General features: G+C 43.5%; 1 protein-coding gene across 2 annotated transcripts in view; it reads right to left on the bottom strand.

Moving 5' to 3' along the window:
* MAP2K5 (mitogen-activated protein kinase kinase 5) overlaps positions 1 to 20,192 on the bottom strand; it is a 261,252-nt gene that overhangs the window by 29,334 nt on the left and 211,726 nt on the right. For both annotated transcript variants that reach the window (XM_068963925.1, XM_068963924.1), the window contains 2 exons: positions 19,029 to 19,090; positions 16,021 to 16,066 (listed from right to left, as the gene is read on the bottom strand). In XM_068963925.1, coding sequence (XP_068820026.1) covers positions 16,021 to 16,066; positions 19,029 to 19,090 — 108 coding nt within the window. The remainder of the gene's footprint in view (positions 1 to 16,020; positions 16,067 to 19,028; positions 19,091 to 20,192) is intronic.

The raw sequence follows: 20,192 nt of genomic DNA on the forward strand, positions 1-20,192 counted from the left end.
GGATTTTATTCAGTTTTAGCACACCAAGGCCAATTCTTGACTAGAAAAGAAAAGCTGCAACAGTTTGGCCTGAAGTTAATGTTTCATTTGATATTCTAAGGCTCAAAAAGTAGGGCCAGTTCACAATAAAACTGTAAAGCCTCAAAAAAAAAAAAAAAAGCCTCGATGAAAGTGAAAGAGGAGAGTGAAAAAGTTGGGTTAAAGCTCAACATTCAGAAAACTAAGGTCTATCCCTAAGAAACTACCAATTCACTAGACACTGCTACAAATGTCTAACTTACGTTTACTTGTTCTAGATTGCATTAAGCTCCACTAAACACATTTGTCTTTCAAGAAGCTACTGATCAGACATGCCCAGGAACATCAGATGAGACAAATCATGACCCAAAGAGGCTGAAGGATTTAGTGCCCCTACATATTTAGCACTTAACAGTTTCAACACTTTCACAAACTATTGTAGTAGGGAAAACACCCACCCTTCAAGATTGGTATTAACTCTCATTTTACAGATGAAGAAGCTGAAGCTCAGTTAAGCTAAGTAACTGTTGATTACCCAGGAGAGGCAGAGGCTGTATCTGAAATCGCATCTTCTGATAATCCAGATCAATGCTCTTTCCAATCTGCCATGTTGCTTCTCATCTTATGTTCACAACAGACTCACTTTCAAGATCGAGAGCCCATCTCTGGCCTCTGCAGACTTCACACACAGAGGACAGAGTATGTCCTGCTGGTTGTCAGTCACATACCTTTCCACTTCTACAACCGTGGTTATGGAAACGGGTGGGGTTATGGGATCATCAACTCAACGGACACGAGTTTGAGCCAACTCTGGGAGATAGGGAAGGACAGGAGAGCCTGGTGTATTGCAGTCCCTGGGGTCGCAAAGGGCTGAACACGACTGAGCGACTGAACGACGACAAGTCCTATGAGCAAGTCACAATCTGCGAGTGGAGGGAAAGCAAAGTGTCGAGGTGGGGAGGGATGCGCTGGTTCCTGCTGAGCAGCTGGGGGCTGGGGACAGGACTCTGGAGGGGCGGTACAGCCACCTCAGGCTTTAACTACTTGCCCACAGTCAGCCTCTCCCCTGCTGTGCAGGAGACAAGATTCTTCCTAATGATCTTAGAACGATCAGAAAAGACTAGGGGATGCAGGCTTCAGTAGTTACAGCTCATGGGCTCAGCAGCTGTGGCCCCTGGGCTCCAGAGCACAGGCTCACCAGCTGGGGTACACGGGCTCAGCTATTCTGTGGCATGTGGGGTCTTCTAGGACCAGGGCTTGAACCCGTGTCTCCTGCACTGGCACGTGGATTCTTTACCACTGGGCCACCAGGGAAGCCCAGTGTTTTTTTCCTTATAATGAGAACACTTAGGATTTACTCTCTTAACAACTTTGAAATATATCATGTTAACTATAGTCACTATTTTGTGCATCACATCCCCAGTACTTACTTATCTTAGAACCAGAAGTTTGTACCTTTTGACCATCTTTATCCAATTCACCCTTCCTCTGCCTCTAATCACCACAAATCTTTCTATGAAATATTTTTTTAAGATTCCACATATGATGTTTTGCCTTTGTCATTGTCTAACTTACCTCAAACACCGTAATGCCCTAAAGATTCATCCATATTGTTGCTAACGGCAGAATTTCCTTTTTTACGGCTGGATAGTATTCCACTGTATATTTCTGTGTATCTATCTCACAACCTTTTTACTTATTCATCTGTTGATGGACACTTGCGTTGTTTCCATGTGTTGGCTGTCGTAAGTAATGCCGCTATGAGCCTGGGGGTACAGGTATTTCTTTGACTTAGCGTTTTTGTTTCCTTCAGATACAGTCCCAGAAATGGAAATGCTGATCACATGACGGCCCTATTTCCCATTGTTTAAGGAAGCTCCATATTGTTTTCCAGAGTAGGCTTACCAGTTTGCAATCCTACCTACACAGGGTTCCTTTTCTCCACATCCCTGCCAACACTTCTTTTTGATGACAGCCATTCTAACAGGCATGGGGTGATATGTTCACTGTGGTTGTGGTTTACATTTCCCTCCATAATTAGTGATGTACTTGCTGGCCATCTGTATAGCTTCTTTGGAAAAGCGTCTATTCAGGTGCTTTGCCTATTTAACTTATTGTAAATTTTGTTTATTTATTTATGGATGCACTGGGTCTTCACCGCGGTGCACAGGCTTTCTCCAGTTGGAGTGAGCAGGGGCTGACACATGGCTTAGTTGCCCTGGAGCATGTGGAATCTTCCTGGACCAGGGATTGAACCCATTTCCCCTGTGCTGGCAGGCAAGTTCTTAACCACTGGGCCACCAGGGAAGTCCTCCTTTGCCTATTTTTAAATTGGTTTGTTTATCTTGCTTTTGAGTTGTATGAGTTCTTCATATATTTTGGATATTAATCCCTTATCAGATACACTGTTTGTGAATTTTTTTTTCTCCTTCTGAAGAGTGTCTTTTATTTAGTTCTTTTTGATCATCCAGTCAAGAGAGATTACTGAACAGCTACTTTGTGCCTTGTATTGTGCCGGCTGGCTCAGTGGTAAAGAACCCGCCTGCCAATGCAGGAGGCACGGGTTTGATCCCTGGGTCAGAAAGATCCCCTGGAGAAGGAAATGGCAATCCACGCCAGCATTCTTGCCTGGGAAATCCCATGGACAGAGGAGCCTGGAGGGCTATAGTCTGCAGGGTTGCAGAGAGTCGGACAAGACTGACTGACTGCAGGGGACGCAGTGTCTTCCTCACCACACTGTTAAGCTCCTGGAGGGCAAGACAGCTGTTTCGTCAGTCTCTGTATCCCACAGCTGTGCAACTCAAGTAAGTGGTCTGAGAGCCACTTGCTACTAATTTGCAAGAAGATAAGAAGCTATGCCACGAAGTAAATCAGCACACAGCTTCTTCACAGAGAAAATTTTGCTATAACAAACTGTCAGGTGAATTAAACAGAAAACTTCCATACGTGCTTGATTTATATTCTAGCACAAACTCATCTTGTGTTCAAGAAACTGTTCAGATATTACCATTAGTCCATGGTCTGTATCTGAGTAGCACTAAACTATAGCACCTAGCAACCTATTCTGCATATAGAATGTGCTCAGTAAGGTTTGCTGAGTTAAAAGAAATTTCTCCCAAACTCAAAGAGTGATATCACTTAGAAGCTGCTCATTTCTATAATTGTGATAGTAAACTAAAAGGGAGAGAAGGTTTTGAGGCTAAACCGCAGAACATGCTCTGCCTTCAGTTTTTGCCATAGACTGATGAAGCCAAAAAGCAGGAAGAGCTCACGAATTTTCACGGCTTCCCTTCAGAGAAAGAACAGACAGGTGCAAGCCGCTGGCGATTACTTCCTCTCCTCCTGCTTGCTTAACTTGCACTGAGGTTTAGGCCCCAGCCGCTGTGTCCAGACACCAGCTCTCTGCTCCAACCACAGCCCTCCAGATGCAGGACGAGGCCATGGTGGAGGGGAACAGAAGAGGTGAGCTGAGTAAGCATCCTGGAAGGATGAACAAGCACAAACTGCTGACATTCTATGTTTCTTTGTGGGGTGTCTGTTTTAGTTTTGTTTTGGATTGCCTTAGCTGCAATTGTCACAACCATAATAACAACCCTCTGCCCACTATGCACCAATACATATTAGCTTTGATGTATGCAGAACAGTCCTATATTCTTCCTGGCTGTGTGACTCTAGGCAAGTCAATTATCCTCTCTGAGCCCCAGTTCAATGTATCAGTAAAACGGGAATAAGAATAATCTTCATAGTGTTTGTGTGAATGTCAAATGAGATAAGATATACAAAAGATCTCTGTAAATACATGCATATTTAAAACTGTGATCTATTAAGCTTAATTTTTCTCTCTAAAGTAAAGCTTTTCTTTCTTTAAGGTTAAAAATTAGAAGACTGTCTGAATTTATCTGCAGCCACAAGTTGTATGCAACAATTGCTCCAATTTCAAGTAATTTCAGAGAAAATAGGTATAGTATGGATTTTGAACAGTGTGTATATTAGATATAAGCTGTGTCTCACATATGTGCAGAGAGTAATACACTCACAAAAATACCCCAATGTCCTGCAACGCATGACTCAGTAGTGACCCCATTCACAAAGCCTCCCCAGGCAACCCTGGCTGGAAGAAATCTTGCCTTTCTCAGAGCTCACTGTACCTGTTAAGTTCATATCACTTCAGTTCAATAATTATTTATTGAGCATTCAATGTGGGGCTAGGGATTGGGCTAAAGCTGAGGTACAGAGATAAAGATGACCTGATCTTTTCCTCTAGGAACCCGTGGTCTTGCTTATGGCCTGGTACATTACTGCCATAAAGAGTGAAAAAAGCACTGATAGAGGTATTCGGCCAGAAAGAAGGGTGACACACAACAGGGAGCCAGCAGCCCTACTGCGGGAGGCCTGGCAAAGCTTCAGAGGCTGAGCCAGTTGGGTTTTGCAGGCCGAGTAGGAGGTCACCACGTGGGTGCAAGGAAAGTGCATTCTTGATGGAAGAAACGGCACATGTGTACAGGAGCACAGTGAGGTGGAGGGCCAGGTGAAGGTGGGCAGGAGCAGGTGCAGGAGGGCCTTTGCGAGTCTATCTGTCCTGTGCTTGGCTGTTCATGTCCTCATATTCCTTGCTAGACTGGAAGCTGGTTGAAGGCAGGAGGCAAGATTGACAAACTGTTTCCTTGGCATGAGGCAGGACGCTCTGCCCAGAGTAGACACTCAACAAAGAAGGGTGGGTGTGTGCTGAGACGCACAGGTGTGACATTCTCTTTCTGTCTCACAAGAGCAGAGGAGGCTGCTGAAATACAAATCTGCACCAGACGTGCAGTGTGTTACAATTCAGCCGGCCCCCGAAAAGCTAGCCTCATGCCTGCCTTTGGTACTTAACCCACTTTCCAGATGACATGCACTGCTGCCTGCACAGGTAAGCTGGAAAGGGGGCCGTTTCCAGAGGCAGGAAGCCGAGCTGCCCAGCCAGGGCTCTGCTGACCTCCCTGACAGGGGAAGGAAAAGCTCGTTTAGGAGAAAGAACTTTCCAACCCTGGAGCTGGCGCCTCAAGCCCGGCAAACGCCAGCATTCCAGGGCTGCTGATTTGCCTTTCCGAAAGCTAGAGTATTCCAGAGGCAAGCCTGTGGCTTAAAAAAAAAAAAAAAATCATGTTTAATTTAAAAATTAGAAACTGGAGCAGGCTGTGAGCACAGGGGTTGATTGAAACAAAATTTAAATTCCTGTCAAGCCCATTTAAACACGGGGGCCCTTCATAGACAATTAGCTGCTCCCTGTGAATGCTGAATAAACTCAGGCCTGGTCACTGTGAGCAGAGAGGCACCTACTGTGAGGCGCTGAAAAAAAAAATTAACTAAAATCAGGCTGTATGAAATATTCAGCCTTCCAGTATATCACAGGGGTTTGAAAGTGTAAACAAGACAAAAATCGATTCCTTAGTGCCCTCAAATCAAGCCCCCAAAATGGTTAGGGCATCTGTTTCTGCTAAATTTTGTTTACATCGGCAGATTTGCCTTAATTGCAGTTGTTTATTTCTCATTGTCCCTGGGGCCCTAATCTCCCGATTACTAATACTTAACACTCATTTCACATCTAAAGCTACTTCTAATCCTCAACAGGTTTTGGGGGCTCTTAAAATTATTGAAACCACAGAGGCGGGAGAGACAGCCTCTTTGTGAAAGGAACGTTTTCTTATCTGCTACCAGCTGGGCCCAATCATCACCAGGGATGGCTACAACAAAGGTGCTAAAAGGCTCTTCCACAATGACTGCTGCTCCACTGGGGATTCAGAGGATAAAAAGGAGCTTTGATGGAAAAATCTGAACAAGAGGCTAAAGCAGTCCAGCCAAATAAAGTTACTGTCATAATCAAATGCTGTCAATCACCATGAAAATCCAATTAAAAATGTCTCAGCACAGCCCTCTTAAGTGGAAAAATGTACCCTGTGTATACAAATTTTTGTCAACTCCACACCAGTCCCACAATGAGAAAGTCCTCCTATTCACTGAACCCCCCTCCCCCACCCCCAAGTTTAGAAAGAGATGTGGGTCATTAAGAAGCAGTCTGAGGGCGCTGCGACACACACAGGCTATTGGTATACAATTAAAAGAGTTAATCGGGTTACATTTGAAAATTCCATTTTTATTTGTGTTGAGGGAACCTTTGCACGAATAAACGAATGGTAACTTATTCTCCCACTTCAGAATCAGTGACCATTTATATTTAAGAGAGCGGAGAAACAGTAAACCAGGATACTGGAAAGAAACTAGTCCATGCTCTGGCAAATGTCTCTCGGTAGACCATGGCCTAATGTTTAATTCTAATCTTGAAAATTAAATAGAGGACAGAAGGCCCAAATGTCTCCGCTGCCTTTCTGCAGTCTCTTAAATGGCTAAGTGAACCTCAAGTTATCTGCAGGCAGATCTGACCCCCCAAATAGCTGTCTACAGAAGGCCTCACTGAAATCACACAGCTCCTGGTCCCCCAAGGTCTCTCTTGAAACTGCTACAAATTAAAAAGCAAACAACCCATTAAACAAATCCAGCTGGTTACAACTATAAATAGGTGGCTTCTAATAACTTTCCAGCCCTTGAAATTTCTGGCTAGATTCATTCATTATTGATAAGTATTGCATCGATTTATTGGAGTGCTGTTGATGTTGTTGTTTGGTTGCTAAGTTGTGTCCAACTTTTTGCGACCCCATGGACTGTAGTCCACCAGGCTTCTCTGTCCATGGGATTTCCCAGGCCAGAATACTGGAGTGGGTTGCGAATTCCTCCTCCAGAATATCTCCCCGACCCAGGGATCAAACGTGTGTCTCCTGCATTGGCTGGTGGGTTCTTTACCACTGAGCTACCAGGGAAGCCCTTATTGGAGTGTACTTACAGGAGAACATGTACTTCCAGGAATCGATGGGGAAACAGTGGAAACAGTGTCAGACTTTATTTTTGGGGGCTCCAAAATCACTGCAGATGGTGACTGCAGCCATGAACTTAAAAGACGCTTACTCCTTGGAAGAAAAGTTATGACCAACCTAGATAGCATATGGAAAAGCAGAGACATTACTTTGTCAAGAAAGGTCCATCTAGTTGAGGCTATGGTTTTTCCAGTGGTCATGTATGGATGTGAGAGTTGGACTGTGAAGAAAGCTGAGTGCTGAAGAATTGATGCTTTTGAACTGTGGTGTTGGAGAAGACTCTTGAGAGTCTCTTGGACTGCAAGGAGATCCAACCAGTCCATACTCAAGGAGATCAGCCCTGGGTGTTCACTGGAAGGACTGATGCTGAGGCTGAAACTCCAATACTTTGGCCACCTGATGCAAAGAGTTGACTCATTGGAAAAGACTCTGATGCTGGGAGGGATTGGGGGCAGGAGGAGAAGGGGACAACAGAGGATGAGATGGCTGGATGGCATCACCAACTTGATGGACATGAGTTTGGGTAAACTCTGGGAGTTGGTGATGGACAGGGAGGCCTGGCGTGCTGCAGTTCATGGGGTTGCAGAGAGTCAGACACACCTGAGCGATGAACTGACTGAGCTGACTGAGCTGACTGACTACAGGGAAACAAGTGTGCTGCTTTCAGTAGCGATTCCCGTCACAGAGACTGGGCTTCAGGACTGTTTTATATTCCCCCCACAAGTGGCTGAATGACTCTGGAGTTTTCAGCCTAATCTATTATTCCCAAGGACTGGGGGGCAGGGTGGCCCACATCTGACATGGTGATAGATAGGAGACCTTGGGGCCCCCTGCCATCAATCTAACCCGAAGAAGATGGCACTGGCCAGGTGGTCTCCTCTAAGTCTTGACTCTCTAATGACCTTTTGACTTGGAACAAACTGTCAAAGGTGAATTCTCAAGTGGTCAGAACACACGCCAAAGATCACACTTTCTTGCCTGCTTCACACTTTCTTGCTCTTCCTGTCCTTCTAGAGTGGACAGCAGAGCCCTGGTGCCTGCTCTGATTGGTCTGGCTGTACTGGTCGTTAAAAGCTGAGAATGGTATCCAAGCAAACAATGTGATATCCCAGAAATTCTATTATTTTGGCACCAAATGATTTTCCCACATGACCTTTCATAGCAGAAAGTCAAACAAGAATCTGTGATCAGACCATGTAGTTCTAGTGTGGCCATCCTAACACATCCTGGATATCAGAGCCCAGGATGGCTTGCTCTTGGGTGAGTTTCCCCAACTTCACTCTGAGTTCCTAGAGAACAGGGACACACGACGTCACATTTGTCTTTGTGTCTAACAGTGTTCTATCACCATGAATTAGAATGAGTGGCACATGTAAAGAATGATCAACAGTGCTTTCTCGCCTTTTAGTCAGAGCAGAGAACACGCCTGAAGGACAGCCACATACGACTAGGCTAGGAACTGAATTAAAGATCAGGCTCTTCTTTCAAGGAACTCCCAATCTAGTTGTAAGGAGAAAAAAATGGTGTCAAACCAGTGAGTTTCACTTGGACGGTTTTTAAAAGCAGCAGCAACAGCAAGAGCCCCCAGGACCTGCTCCCTGGTCCAAATGCCAGAGATTCTCTGACTTGGGTTGGGATCTGGGCAGTTTCTTTTAAAACCCACTCAGATGATTCTGATGAGTTAGGAACCCCTGTACCACATGGACCAAGCTGTGAATCTACCACGAATATATATTTTATGTGGTGAAGTGCTGTTTCAAGTCAGAGACAGTAAGTGGTGAGGGATTCCGAGAAGGGAGCAAGCACTGGGAAACAGGGGAGTGGGGAAAGCTGCAGGGAGGAGGAGGGAGAAGTTTCAGGACAGTGGAGAGGAGGGCATTCTAGGCTGAGGCCACCACCCAAATTACAGAAACGCCCTGTGAACTGAGCCACCTCCAAGGAGGAGCAAATGCATAATCCATTCAGAAGACCCAGCTCAGCCCGGGTGAATGTGGCAGGACACTGGAGCGGCCCCACTGCTGCACTCCACTGCACCCGAGGCAATCAACCTGTTCCTGTGGCCAGGGCTTTGCAGCCACACTGGGCCCTGAAACGATGCTGGGAAGATGGCAGTCAGCTCAGTAAAACAAGAAAGAAGACTCGCAGGCAGGAGCTCAAAAATCACAGTCTTAAACAGGCACATCATCACCATATTAAGAGATCGGACTTGACTGATGGAGGAGAAAAGTTACCCTTAACAGGGAAATTAAAACTGTCAGATCACTATGATCAAGGAATGACAGATCTTTATCTATCTGTGTATCTCTGGCTATGTGCATATATACAAATACATTCACACGTATACACGTGCATTTATCTGCTAAAGTCTGGTGAAAAGATTAAGCAGGCACATCCATGAAAAAACAAAGCTTACTTTCTGGGGTTATAATCTCTCTGTTCTTGCTGAAGTGCTAACATGTCATCAAAAATTCAAATTAAAGCTGTCGGATTCAGTGTGATCTCAAGCATCCAGACAGTGATTCTGCCGTTGTAATTATGTGCAATTAAAAACTAAAATCAACTTCTTACTAGTGCCTTCCTATTTATAAGCAGACACAAAACAGATGATTTTAATGGCCTTTAAAACTTGAAAATAATAATAATAAAAAATTCATTACGTGGTTGTCAAATGGACCCTATGTGGAGCCCCTGGGGTTCGGTGATATCTTTTGTGCTCGGAGAAAATATTTAGTTGAAGTTTCAATATTATCCAGTTTCCCTCTGCAAATCTGGAGTGTCTTGGCCAATGAGCTGATGTGCACTTCCCAAAGAAAAACCAAAAGCAAAAATGGTGTCTGCATGAACTGGTGGCCAGACACACATGCAAGTCTGGCCCTAAGGGTCTATTTTTAATACATGGTCCATGTGATGCGGCAACCTAGCTAAAGGGAGAAAACTGCCACCACGTTCAGCTCGCTTATTAAACCATCACTAGTAGCTTCAAAAGCTCAGATTACACGCACATGGTCCACGCACTCGGCAAGGGGTATGTGTGTGGAAATGTGCCTTTCCTCGTTTTTGTGCTTAGGGACTCAGGAAGCACTGGACCAAAATAAAGTGGAACTTCATCTTTAGTCCAGTTAGTAGAATACGGTGATGATGATGAATTCTATCTGAGTCCTAGGCTCCCAGAAAGCAGTAACAAGTGAGGCATCTCCCTACTCCTGGGTTAGGTCCAAAGACCAGCTGTTCTCACAGAGATAAGACCCCTGTCCATCCTTCCGTAAGGCTGGCGGCTAACTCCCTGGTTCACTTGCCTCCATAACCTGGGCTCCCTCCCTTTGCTTCGAGACACTCCTCACTAAGAAACATTCTCCCTATTGCAACAGCCTGACTACAATCATCTCCTTAAGCGTCCAGTGCATTCTGTGGGTTTGAGTTCCATAATAAAGCCATTTGGTCTGAACCTAGAAGTCACACTGGAATTTGAGTGCTGGAGATAAAAATCCTAACATGATGGTTTTTCCGATTTTTAAAAGGGACCCTGCCCAATTTATCGCATACCTGGATTCGCTTAGAGAACAACGCACCAGCCTATCTGAAAATGTAATTATAATCAGCTTTTGGATAAGCAGAAAAGCTACCAGTGACAATGTAATTTAGAGGAGTTATACAAGTTAACATGTCTTTGCAAATAATTAAATGTTTAAACAGATTTTTTCTGGAACAGTTTGGTGTTTATTAGCCCCCAAACAATACCACCTCCAGTACATAAAGCCTTTTCTGAGAAATGAGATGACTTCAAGTTTGCAGCTGCTGGAATTCAGATGAAGGGGGGAAAAAAAATCTTTCTAAAAGCACTATTTTGATTATAACTGACACTCCTCCCACAAGACCCATACTTGCTTCTCTGGGGTTTGCAGCCCCGCTATTTACTTGCTTTCTAAGCAAAATGTCAAATTTCAATTGCAAACTGCACTCTGTGTTTCTTCTCAGGTGCCTGAGTGGAAAACCAAACCTGAGGAGATGCTGAACGAGGATGCCCTGCTCTGGACTGTACCAGGAAATGCACAAAGTACCAGGCATGATTATGGGAACCTGAGGAGAAAACCCATGTTTTTAAACAATTACCAAAGCAGTATAGTAACGGCATAAAGACAATTTCTGCGCCAGCTTGTTTCTCTGAAATTCTCTCTGCCACTGAACAGCTAGAACAGATAATAACTATTAGTAAATCAAACTCCGCTGCAATATCCAGCTGTGCCTCACACATTTACATACAGATAGAATGGGTATATGTTTTTAATATGTATGCGATACGTACTTGTACCACAGCCGAAGCGCATGGTACAAAGGAGGAGGAGGATGGCAATCGGATCAGCATGAGATAATAAAGTGGCCTAGATAAAGTATTAGCCAGCGATTGATCTCAAACCGGGAGGCGGCTTCTTCTGACCTGATTACTTACTATGCATAGATTCCATTAAATAGAGCTTAGACATGGAAAGCTTCTGGAAACACTCTAAATGCATAGAAGGATCTATAGCGCTCTGAACCTAAATTGTAACTGCAGAGGTGCCCACGGCCCACACTGTTCTGGCTTGAGTCAAGGCCCACATTCAGGATAGGCTGAGAGGTTAAAGGGCCGCCTGACAGCTGGTGGGAAGCCCGGCCGGCCGAGTCCCACAGGGAGGGCCCATCCCTTTCCTTCCCTCCCCCATGCCAGCAAGCATTTCACCCTCCAAATGAAGGCCCCCCCTCCGGAGCAGCTCGCCTGGTCCTGGCCACAGAGCTCCTGTGATCAAAGTGGGAAGGAAGTGAGGAGCTGAACAATCACTTAGGGTCACGGTCCCCCTTTGAAAAACCGATGGCAGCCATGAATTTCTCTTTAAAAAAAAAAAAAAAAAACGCATATCCCCACAAGCATATATGATCTTGGAGTAATTTCAGGGGCTCTAACAGACTTCCGGAAGTCACTGACCCTAGGTCAAGCACTGCTTGTCTAGTCCACCCCTTTCATTCTCAGATGAGGACACAGAGAGTGGGGAGGGACTGGGGAGCTGCTGACCAGGGAAGGGAGGCTTCTCTGCTAAATCAGCCTGACCTTAGGGACCTGGAAGGAAGATTAATTCCTCAGAAGGAATTCTCTGTGGTTTATACCAATGGTCTATACAGAAAGGTTGCTCACCATGTGCCTTTTACTTAAAAATATGTAAACATACAATCTGAATAGCCAAGCCAGCCATGCACCTCTTCATCTCCATGCCTCCATCTCAGGTCGTCTCTCTGCCTGAACGCAGGGGTAGGATCCTTGATGCTTTGCTTCCCTCAATCTGATGGTTGAAACTGGGAAACCTTCCCCACCGCCTGCATGTCACCATCCTCTCCTCTCTTGTTGCAATCCCATCAACGCTTTCTGCCTGGCAGAGGCTGCCCTTTCCCCACAGAAGCTGGAACATCCTTGCTTGGCTGCCTGAAGCCTCCGAACACTGTCTGCCACTTCCTCAGAGTTTCTGCAGTGTGGGAACTTAGTTTGCTAAGTTTGTTGGCCTTCAGTCACAGAGCTGGGGCAGCATGGTCTTTTCTGTGCTTTGTATCAGGGTGACTTAATAATTGGGTTAATTATGGAATCATCATCAGAGGAGCAGAAAGAGTGTGTGTGTGGGGGGTTCCTATCTGTCTGAATGTTCCTCACTGCCTGCATGGCTGATTTTCCTTTGCTTAAAGTTAGCAATAATTAGCATTAAACAATAACTTGAAGAGTTACTCAGGACATAACTCTGAAGGCACTGAGGAGAGGGAAGACCTTCCCCAAAGATGAAGGACTTCCCTATAAGCGAGCAGGAGTCCACTCAGGAGAATTTACTCAAGAAAAAGGTACTGATGGCTGGGTGGCTGCTTCTATGTCAAGTCAAAGTTTTCAGACCTGGATACTACGGTTCCTTCTACTAGAAGTGGAATTTCTTAACAGATTTCCCAGCACGTGGGGAATATATTGCCTGTCTGAACCCAACCTTTGTGGGTCTGTGACTCCAAGAGGCCAGTGTCAATGGGATTTCTGTTCTAGCAGCACTGGAGGTTTCACATTGCTCTGAAAAGATCTGGGGACTCGACACACTCATGCTTTGCCCATCCTTTCCTCTGCCTGGAATGACTCCTTGCAAACTCTCTATTAAAATTCAATTCAACCCTTCTCCATATAGCTTTTCAAATGCTACCTTCTCCATATAGCTTTTCCCCATTTCTGTGGATCCCCACACACTTCTGCAATTCTTTTCTGTAGTTAGTTTATTCTAGTTACTTGCACAGGTGCCTTACCCTCTGCAACACTGTATGTGGGAGGCATACCCTTGTATCTTCTGCTGAGTCTCGCACAGGACTCTGCACATAATCGTCTGTATGAATCTACCAAATTCAGTTGTCTGCCTGCTTCTGAGATCTCTTAAGCTGATGTGGATGCCAATGATGAGAATTCTGAGTTAACTCTTTATGTAGTTTAAGGGCTATGTGCCAGAAAACAGTACCAGTTCCTGCAGATCCTGGCTGGCCTCCCCCAAATGTGAACATCAAGGGAATTTCTTAGCCCAATTTTAAGACATTTCCACTTAGAACAGAAAAACTGTAGCCATCTTAGGAATAACCATGCAAAGCAGAGAGAATTAAATAGCTAAACGGCTAAATGAGTTCTAACACTCTAGAGCCTAAACCTGAGTTTTACATTTCATCTTTTAAGAATGACATGGTCAAAAACTGCAAAGATGATGATTTTTAAGACTCAAGTATTCTCGTGTGTAAGGCGACTGCCCCAAATAAAACGACAAAAACCACCTGTGCACTCACCACATGCACAGCCCAGGCCCAGAGGTGTGGGTGGTTCGGCACCCCTCTCCCTACATTCTCATTTACTAAGGCTGAGACTTGTCAGGGACACACTCAAGTTCATGTAAGGGTTTCTTGACGAGCCTGTAACTTTGGATATTTCTGTCCAACTTCACCTCTGATGTTCTCCCTTTGATCTAGAAAATGCAGGCCCATAGGGAAATCTCAGCAATCCTGCAGTCTTCACAGCCGATGTGGCCCAAGATGTGCAGACCAGGTTGGTATCCTGCTGGCTGGAGTCATCAGGCTTGGGAGATAAACTGCTCTTTCTGTGAAAGGCAGGCCCCCACCCACAGTGACAAATGGGCTCTACAGTTCATGCATTCCAGAGAATGCTCTCAGCTTCCAGATGGGAGCACCGTCAAATAGGTTGTAGACGGAGAAAGAAAAGGAAAAATTAAAGCCATTAATATGCTGGAAGGAAGACAGAGACTGGCTCCTTTAAGGGGGTCCCTAGGATGTGACTCAGGTTCCTCAAGCCAGGAACAGCCCTCTTTCTTTCTTATCCCCTAGGGGGTCCAATATTTGGGCTCAACCCCCTTGACCGCAGAAGCGTCACACACACTTCTTTGTTCCTGTCCCCTCACTGAGGCTGTACTAAGGTAGGGTGTGCCTCACTACTGCTACACCTAGGGGAATAAGCTCACTCAAACCAAACTGTGAGCAGTACCAGAAATAATGCTAAATTAAGTATAGGATGGTGCTTCCTGTGACTAAATTTTTCATTGTATCTTATTGATTTATTGATATTTATTAATTAAAAATGTGGGACAGCACACAGCAGGGTGTATAGTTGTAAAGAGATATATCGGAATATGTCTCCCTTGTCTCTCTGCACACACACAGCCAGCCACGTATGCTTGCTTCCAAAGCAATGACAGGACGCGCCCTTCAGCCTTGTCTTTACGACTTGCCACCCTGGAGTGGTGTTCCCCACCAACACAGACATCCGGATGCATTTATGAGTGTATGTACGATCTGTAGATGTTTTATTTATAAGTGGCCAACTCACTGCAGCATTGAAATATGCGTTTACAAATATATATCTGTTTTATGAAACCCTATTCCTTTGTTTTAATAGCTGAGCTATCCAGCCATAGCATGATAATGTACAAGGTAAATGGGTCTCCATCTCTAGAACCTGTTCCAAGTTTCCTCAAATGTGACTAACTGCATGAATTTCCCAACCATCAGAGACCTCCCCATCAAAAAAAAAAAAGAAAAAAAGAAAGAAAAAAAAAGATGAGTTTATTCTAGACATGCAACCTGCACAGTTATAAATTGCAGGGGTTTTAGGGGTGAACTTTAACTTGAAACTACCCTGAAAACTGAGATTTTGCTCCAGGGGTAACATGAAGAAGAAAACTACCTTCCTGGAAAGCACATATGATGTAAAAGGGAAACATACTGCTATATTATATTTGGGGATGAAAACTGTATTACACAGAAGTTTGGGTGTTTAGAGTATTTACAAGGATGAAATACAAAGGCTAAAAACCTTTGAATTGATATCATAAAATGCTTATTATTTAAAGTGGTGAAAGAAAACTGATCAAAATTCATCCTGATTGCAATAATCTAGAGACAAGGAATGGTATGCAAAACATGAGCAAGAGTAGACTATAATTATTATTTACCAATGCTCGATGCTAACGTTATTCTAACAGCTTGTGCATTGTCAAATCAACAATCTGCACTAAATAAATGACCATTTGGGAATTTGTTAGGGAATGACTCTGTTCCTCTCCCTGCTTGACTAAAAACTGTCATTTGTAATCAAAGAAAGCGGCCTTGGAGCTGAGAACACAGCACTTGCAGCCTTACAGTTGCCTCTTTCTGAGGAAAGACTAAAGATTCATTAACTTGATCTTTTACAGCCAATCTAATTTCATTCTACATGAATCCAAGAGGACGCCACGCCACATTCAGAATTTCCTCTAGGATTGCACTAAAAACTTAATATGCTGACTATCTTTTCTGTTACCAAGCCTCTGAATTCTGAGAAGCTGTAATAGCAAATAAGGACAAGGAGTAACCTAGATTAACTTGTGACCCTTGAGTGTGAGGCAATGGCGAAGGATTCTGCATGAAGCTTCAAAATGGTGATGGGTTTTTAAAAAGTGAAAACTACTATCTGAGGATGTGAGCTTCAAGAGCACCCACCCAAATGAAGTAAATTATACTGGCTTTCTGGAGCCTGTGGATACTTTAAATCTGTATCTAAAAAACATCTACTTACCATCAGTTCCTCAGGTGCCGGCCTTTCTTTCGGCTGCTTTCGCATGCTGTAAGAGAAAAACTCACATTATCTCTATCACTTGTAAATCTGTGCAATAATTCCCACCACTGGCTATCTGCTCTGGAATTTGAAGGTTTTCAAAATTTACCACGTTCAATTCTTGGCCAAAGCATTAGCATGTATTCTTGTTTGTTTATTTTGGCCTTCAGATAATCAGGTTTGGGGGGAAGCTCATGAATCAAAAATACAAAGGTTTTTTTTTTTTGTTTTGGAGTTACTCTTATAATACAGATAAATAATCAATTTAAATTTATCCTAATTCTACCTTTGAAACGAATTATGAAAAAGAGCAGCAATGTTCTCTTCCTGACTTGGTTATCAATCATTTCAAATAAATTTGGGGAATAATATACTTCTTTTTTGGTAACTGGGATAAGACAATAATAAAAGAAATGTGACGATCAGGTCAAATGAGAAAACATCTCATTCCTTCATTAGTACTCTGAACAACAAGTCATATATAAAAGAGGTCAGGCATCTCGATAATGCTACAAAATTATAAATGGGTTATTACATTATCTTGTCTTTCGTTTATTTTGGGTTCTCTGCAAGTTGATAATTCATTAAACAGCTGTGGGGAAGTTAAGTTTGCTTAAAGAATCACATTCCTCTTGCAAAATATTTCATCTGACATACAACAGGCATAATTAGTAGCTGCAACATGCACTTAGCCAGGTGATGAAGCATCTACTCGGGGGACTGAGGTAGCCATGGGTAAGCTGCCTACTGATGGCCAATTCATACTAAACTCAGAGTGTCTGTGGGATGAAGTCATGAAAAGAGATTGCTGCTTCTGTCACCTGTAAAATCATAGACATTTTTTCTTCATATGAGTGAACCTCAAACAAGCAAGGAAAAACAAGCAAACATACAATCTCTGCATTTGCTGACAGCATTTTTTTTTTTTAAGTAGAGATCTAATGATCATTTGGTAAATAAGAACCGTAGTTACCAACCGTTAATGACACTGAGGACATTTGCCTTCCCTATAAATAAGCATATGCACCTCTCAAATACTGCATCCATTAGCAAGTAATTCAAGCTGTCTCACCAGTGGATTTGGTAACACTCCTAATCTGACATTCCAAAGTAGCTGTATCTCTTGGGAAAACAAGGCTATTACCCACTATCATTTCTGTTTCGGCTTGACATCTGTGGAAATTTCAACACAGGTTATCCCTCCCTCTGTCTCCATAAAACTTTAATATAACAGCTGATCAATTTTTTTGGACAGAAGGCAGCCAAGGCCCTATCTGCTCAGAATGGGCCCCACCCCCAGGTTGGTCCCAGACCACACAGCGAGAAAAGCAGGGTGGTCAGGGCAGAAACCCAACATCTCTGAGCAGGTGATGCCCAAACCCAGCGCTCCAGGCAGCTCAGGAATTGCACGGTTTGTTTTCCAATGTGTACATTTCAAAATGGGACATTTCCATCGTGTGCTTCTGTTACTAGGAATTCCACATAAAGAAAATAAAGACTAATACCTATTTCTAGATAATGGTTCTAGTATTAATGAGCTTAGGATTCCAGTGTTTAACCAATATGTATGCTTTTTAACAACATGGCTTGTTTTGAAAATAAAATGTTTGCAGAATGAAATTAGTTTTTACAAGCTACGGAATATTATATAAGTATTTTAAATAAACAGAAATAGCGCTAATAAAAATTTTAGAAGTTGGGGGTTAAAAATCTCTTCCCCACGTATTTTTTTCTATGGAATATAAACTACATGAGACATTTTTATTAAGAGGTAACATATTACACTTAGTCAAAAAGGTGATAAAGCTTGACATTTATATTAAGGAATATTTCCTGGTTTCACTTGAGCATCATCGTCAGATGACGCACGGTGGGAGGGGGAGGGGAGAGTGTTCAGCCACTGCGGGTTAGCAAGGACTCCTGAGTGCACCTCTTGTGGCACCACAGGAATGCAGGGCTCGTCTTCCACTAGTGGATGTGATTCTGAAGGCGTGATGCAATGAGGACTTTAGGAAGAAGGGAAAGAGAAGTAAAGGCAGTTCGGAAGGAGTTCCAGAATGTGCAGAACAGCTTCCGATCAATCCATCAGTCGTGTCTCCTGCTTTGGGGCAGTCATCTCTATGCTCCCAGCTTCCTTCTCCCTCTCCCTCCCTCTCCATGTCAGGGTGAGGGAGCAGGCAGAAGGGTGGCAGCTGGGGAACTGGGCCTTCCAGGGCCACAGGGGTGCGTCCCAGTAGGGGAGAGGGGGTGATGTGAAAGGGGTAATAGAAGAAAACTTCATTCCATGGGGAAGAAAAAGGCAGACGGCTGGAAAAGAACCCTTACACCTGTTTCCTCAGATGTAAAATAACAAGGGGTTGCCTAGAGACTCAGAGATTCTGTGCCCCCTTTGATCTAAATCCTGTGGTTTTCAGTACTTACAAAGGTAAAAGCGGGCCTAATGGAACCACGTTTTCATAGTCTCTCTAACATCAAAATTCACTGAAATGGGACACCAGTATTTTGTCTAAAATACAACCAAAGATAAAAGTTATTTACCGAAAATCCGATGAATTAATAAACTATTCTGCTTCCACTAAGTGACAGGCATTTTTATGGGTAACTTGAGGTCTCATTAATAAAAATAAGCTTCACATGTCTGTGCAACAGGGGCTATAAAATTGTGTACTTCTTAAACAAAACAAAACAACTGAATAGCAACAGTATCTGTGCTCAAAGAAGTAGCCTATTCTCAGAAGTTTATTAAAACAGGAAAAAGCCTCTAAAGTACGTTTACGACCCTGTGTGTAAATAACGTTCACATAATTTAAACAATTCCTTCAGCTTTGCTGCCCCATCTGCCCAAGGCCCCTGAAGTCCCTCCCGTCTCCAAAAGGAAGCAGGGAGAGCCATAAGGTCTCACGGAGCTGCCGAGCTAATGGCATGTATCATTTACATTGAGGGCATGGCATGTTTGCAAACAGGCTCACCACTGAGTGATGAAATGTACAAATGGCTCGGAGAACTCTCCAACCGGAAGGACGGGCGAATCCTGGGATGGAGGAAAAACAAGTCATCAAAAGTCACAGCAATTCCTTGTCTTTCTTTATACCCTCCACCCCCCATCCCAAAGAAGCAAATAAAGATGACTATATAACAAGGATTCACCAGCATGTGGAAAGGAAAATAAGGCATCATCCAATTAAAAAAAAACTGTCTATACTCTCTTTCACGTTTATGTAAAAATGCCAAATTTAAAGCCACACACATTTTATAATGGTGAGAAACAGGAGAGCAAAGAGGGAAGGGAGGTGAAAAAAGGACAATGATAGCCACGGGGTAGGAAAGAAGGTACGAAAGTGTAAATGAGAAATTAATGATTATTTAAGTAACACACAAATGGTCGTGTAATTAACAAAGAGCTGTGAAATTATTCTTCTGTTGACCTTTGTTTCTCTTCCTGGATTTGCTATTTATTTACACTTTCCTTTTTATTTACATTTATTAGTATATTCAGTTGCTCTTAACTGCTTGCCTTTAACGGAGTCATGTGGGTCATAGTTGGGTTTTTTTTTTTTTTTTCATTTTAATAGAAAAGCTTTGAAAGGGGAAGAGCTGTTTACTAAAAAATAATTTCGGCCTATTTGCTAGTCTAGGCAAACTCATCACAGGAGCAAGCCAGTGAATTAAGGACGCCATGAAAAACGCCCACCTTGATCACTGGCAGAACTGGGGCGGGGATGGGAGTCACTCAAGAGGGCAGGAAACGACACAGCCACAAACCACAATCACCATGTAACACAGGGAGCAAACCCCATGACCATTTGCAAAGGAAGGCTTTAAGAATTTAGGAGTCTTTCCAAGAATGACAGAGAGCGCCACTGTGTTTATAGTGTAACAGCTCAGGGTGTAATGAAATTACACTGCAGAGTACTTTACCAGTCATCTCATTAGACCTACAGTTGGAACAAGAGAGCCACATAAAGTAGGCAGCTGCAAATGACTCTATTCTCATCTATTCTCATTTGCTATTAAAAATACCTTTCGGCGGCTTTTTTCCTCCCTGACATCCCCACACAAAGTGCCCTGCAAAGTATGATACATGCACCTATTTAAATTAACAGAGGAATGACTTATTTTAATCTCACTGTGCT

This window comes from Capricornis sumatraensis, chromosome 2 (assembly GCF_032405125.1).
Source record: "Capricornis sumatraensis isolate serow.1 chromosome 2, serow.2, whole genome shotgun sequence".
In the NCBI taxonomy this organism is placed as follows: domain Eukaryota; kingdom Metazoa; phylum Chordata; class Mammalia; order Artiodactyla; family Bovidae; genus Capricornis; species Capricornis sumatraensis.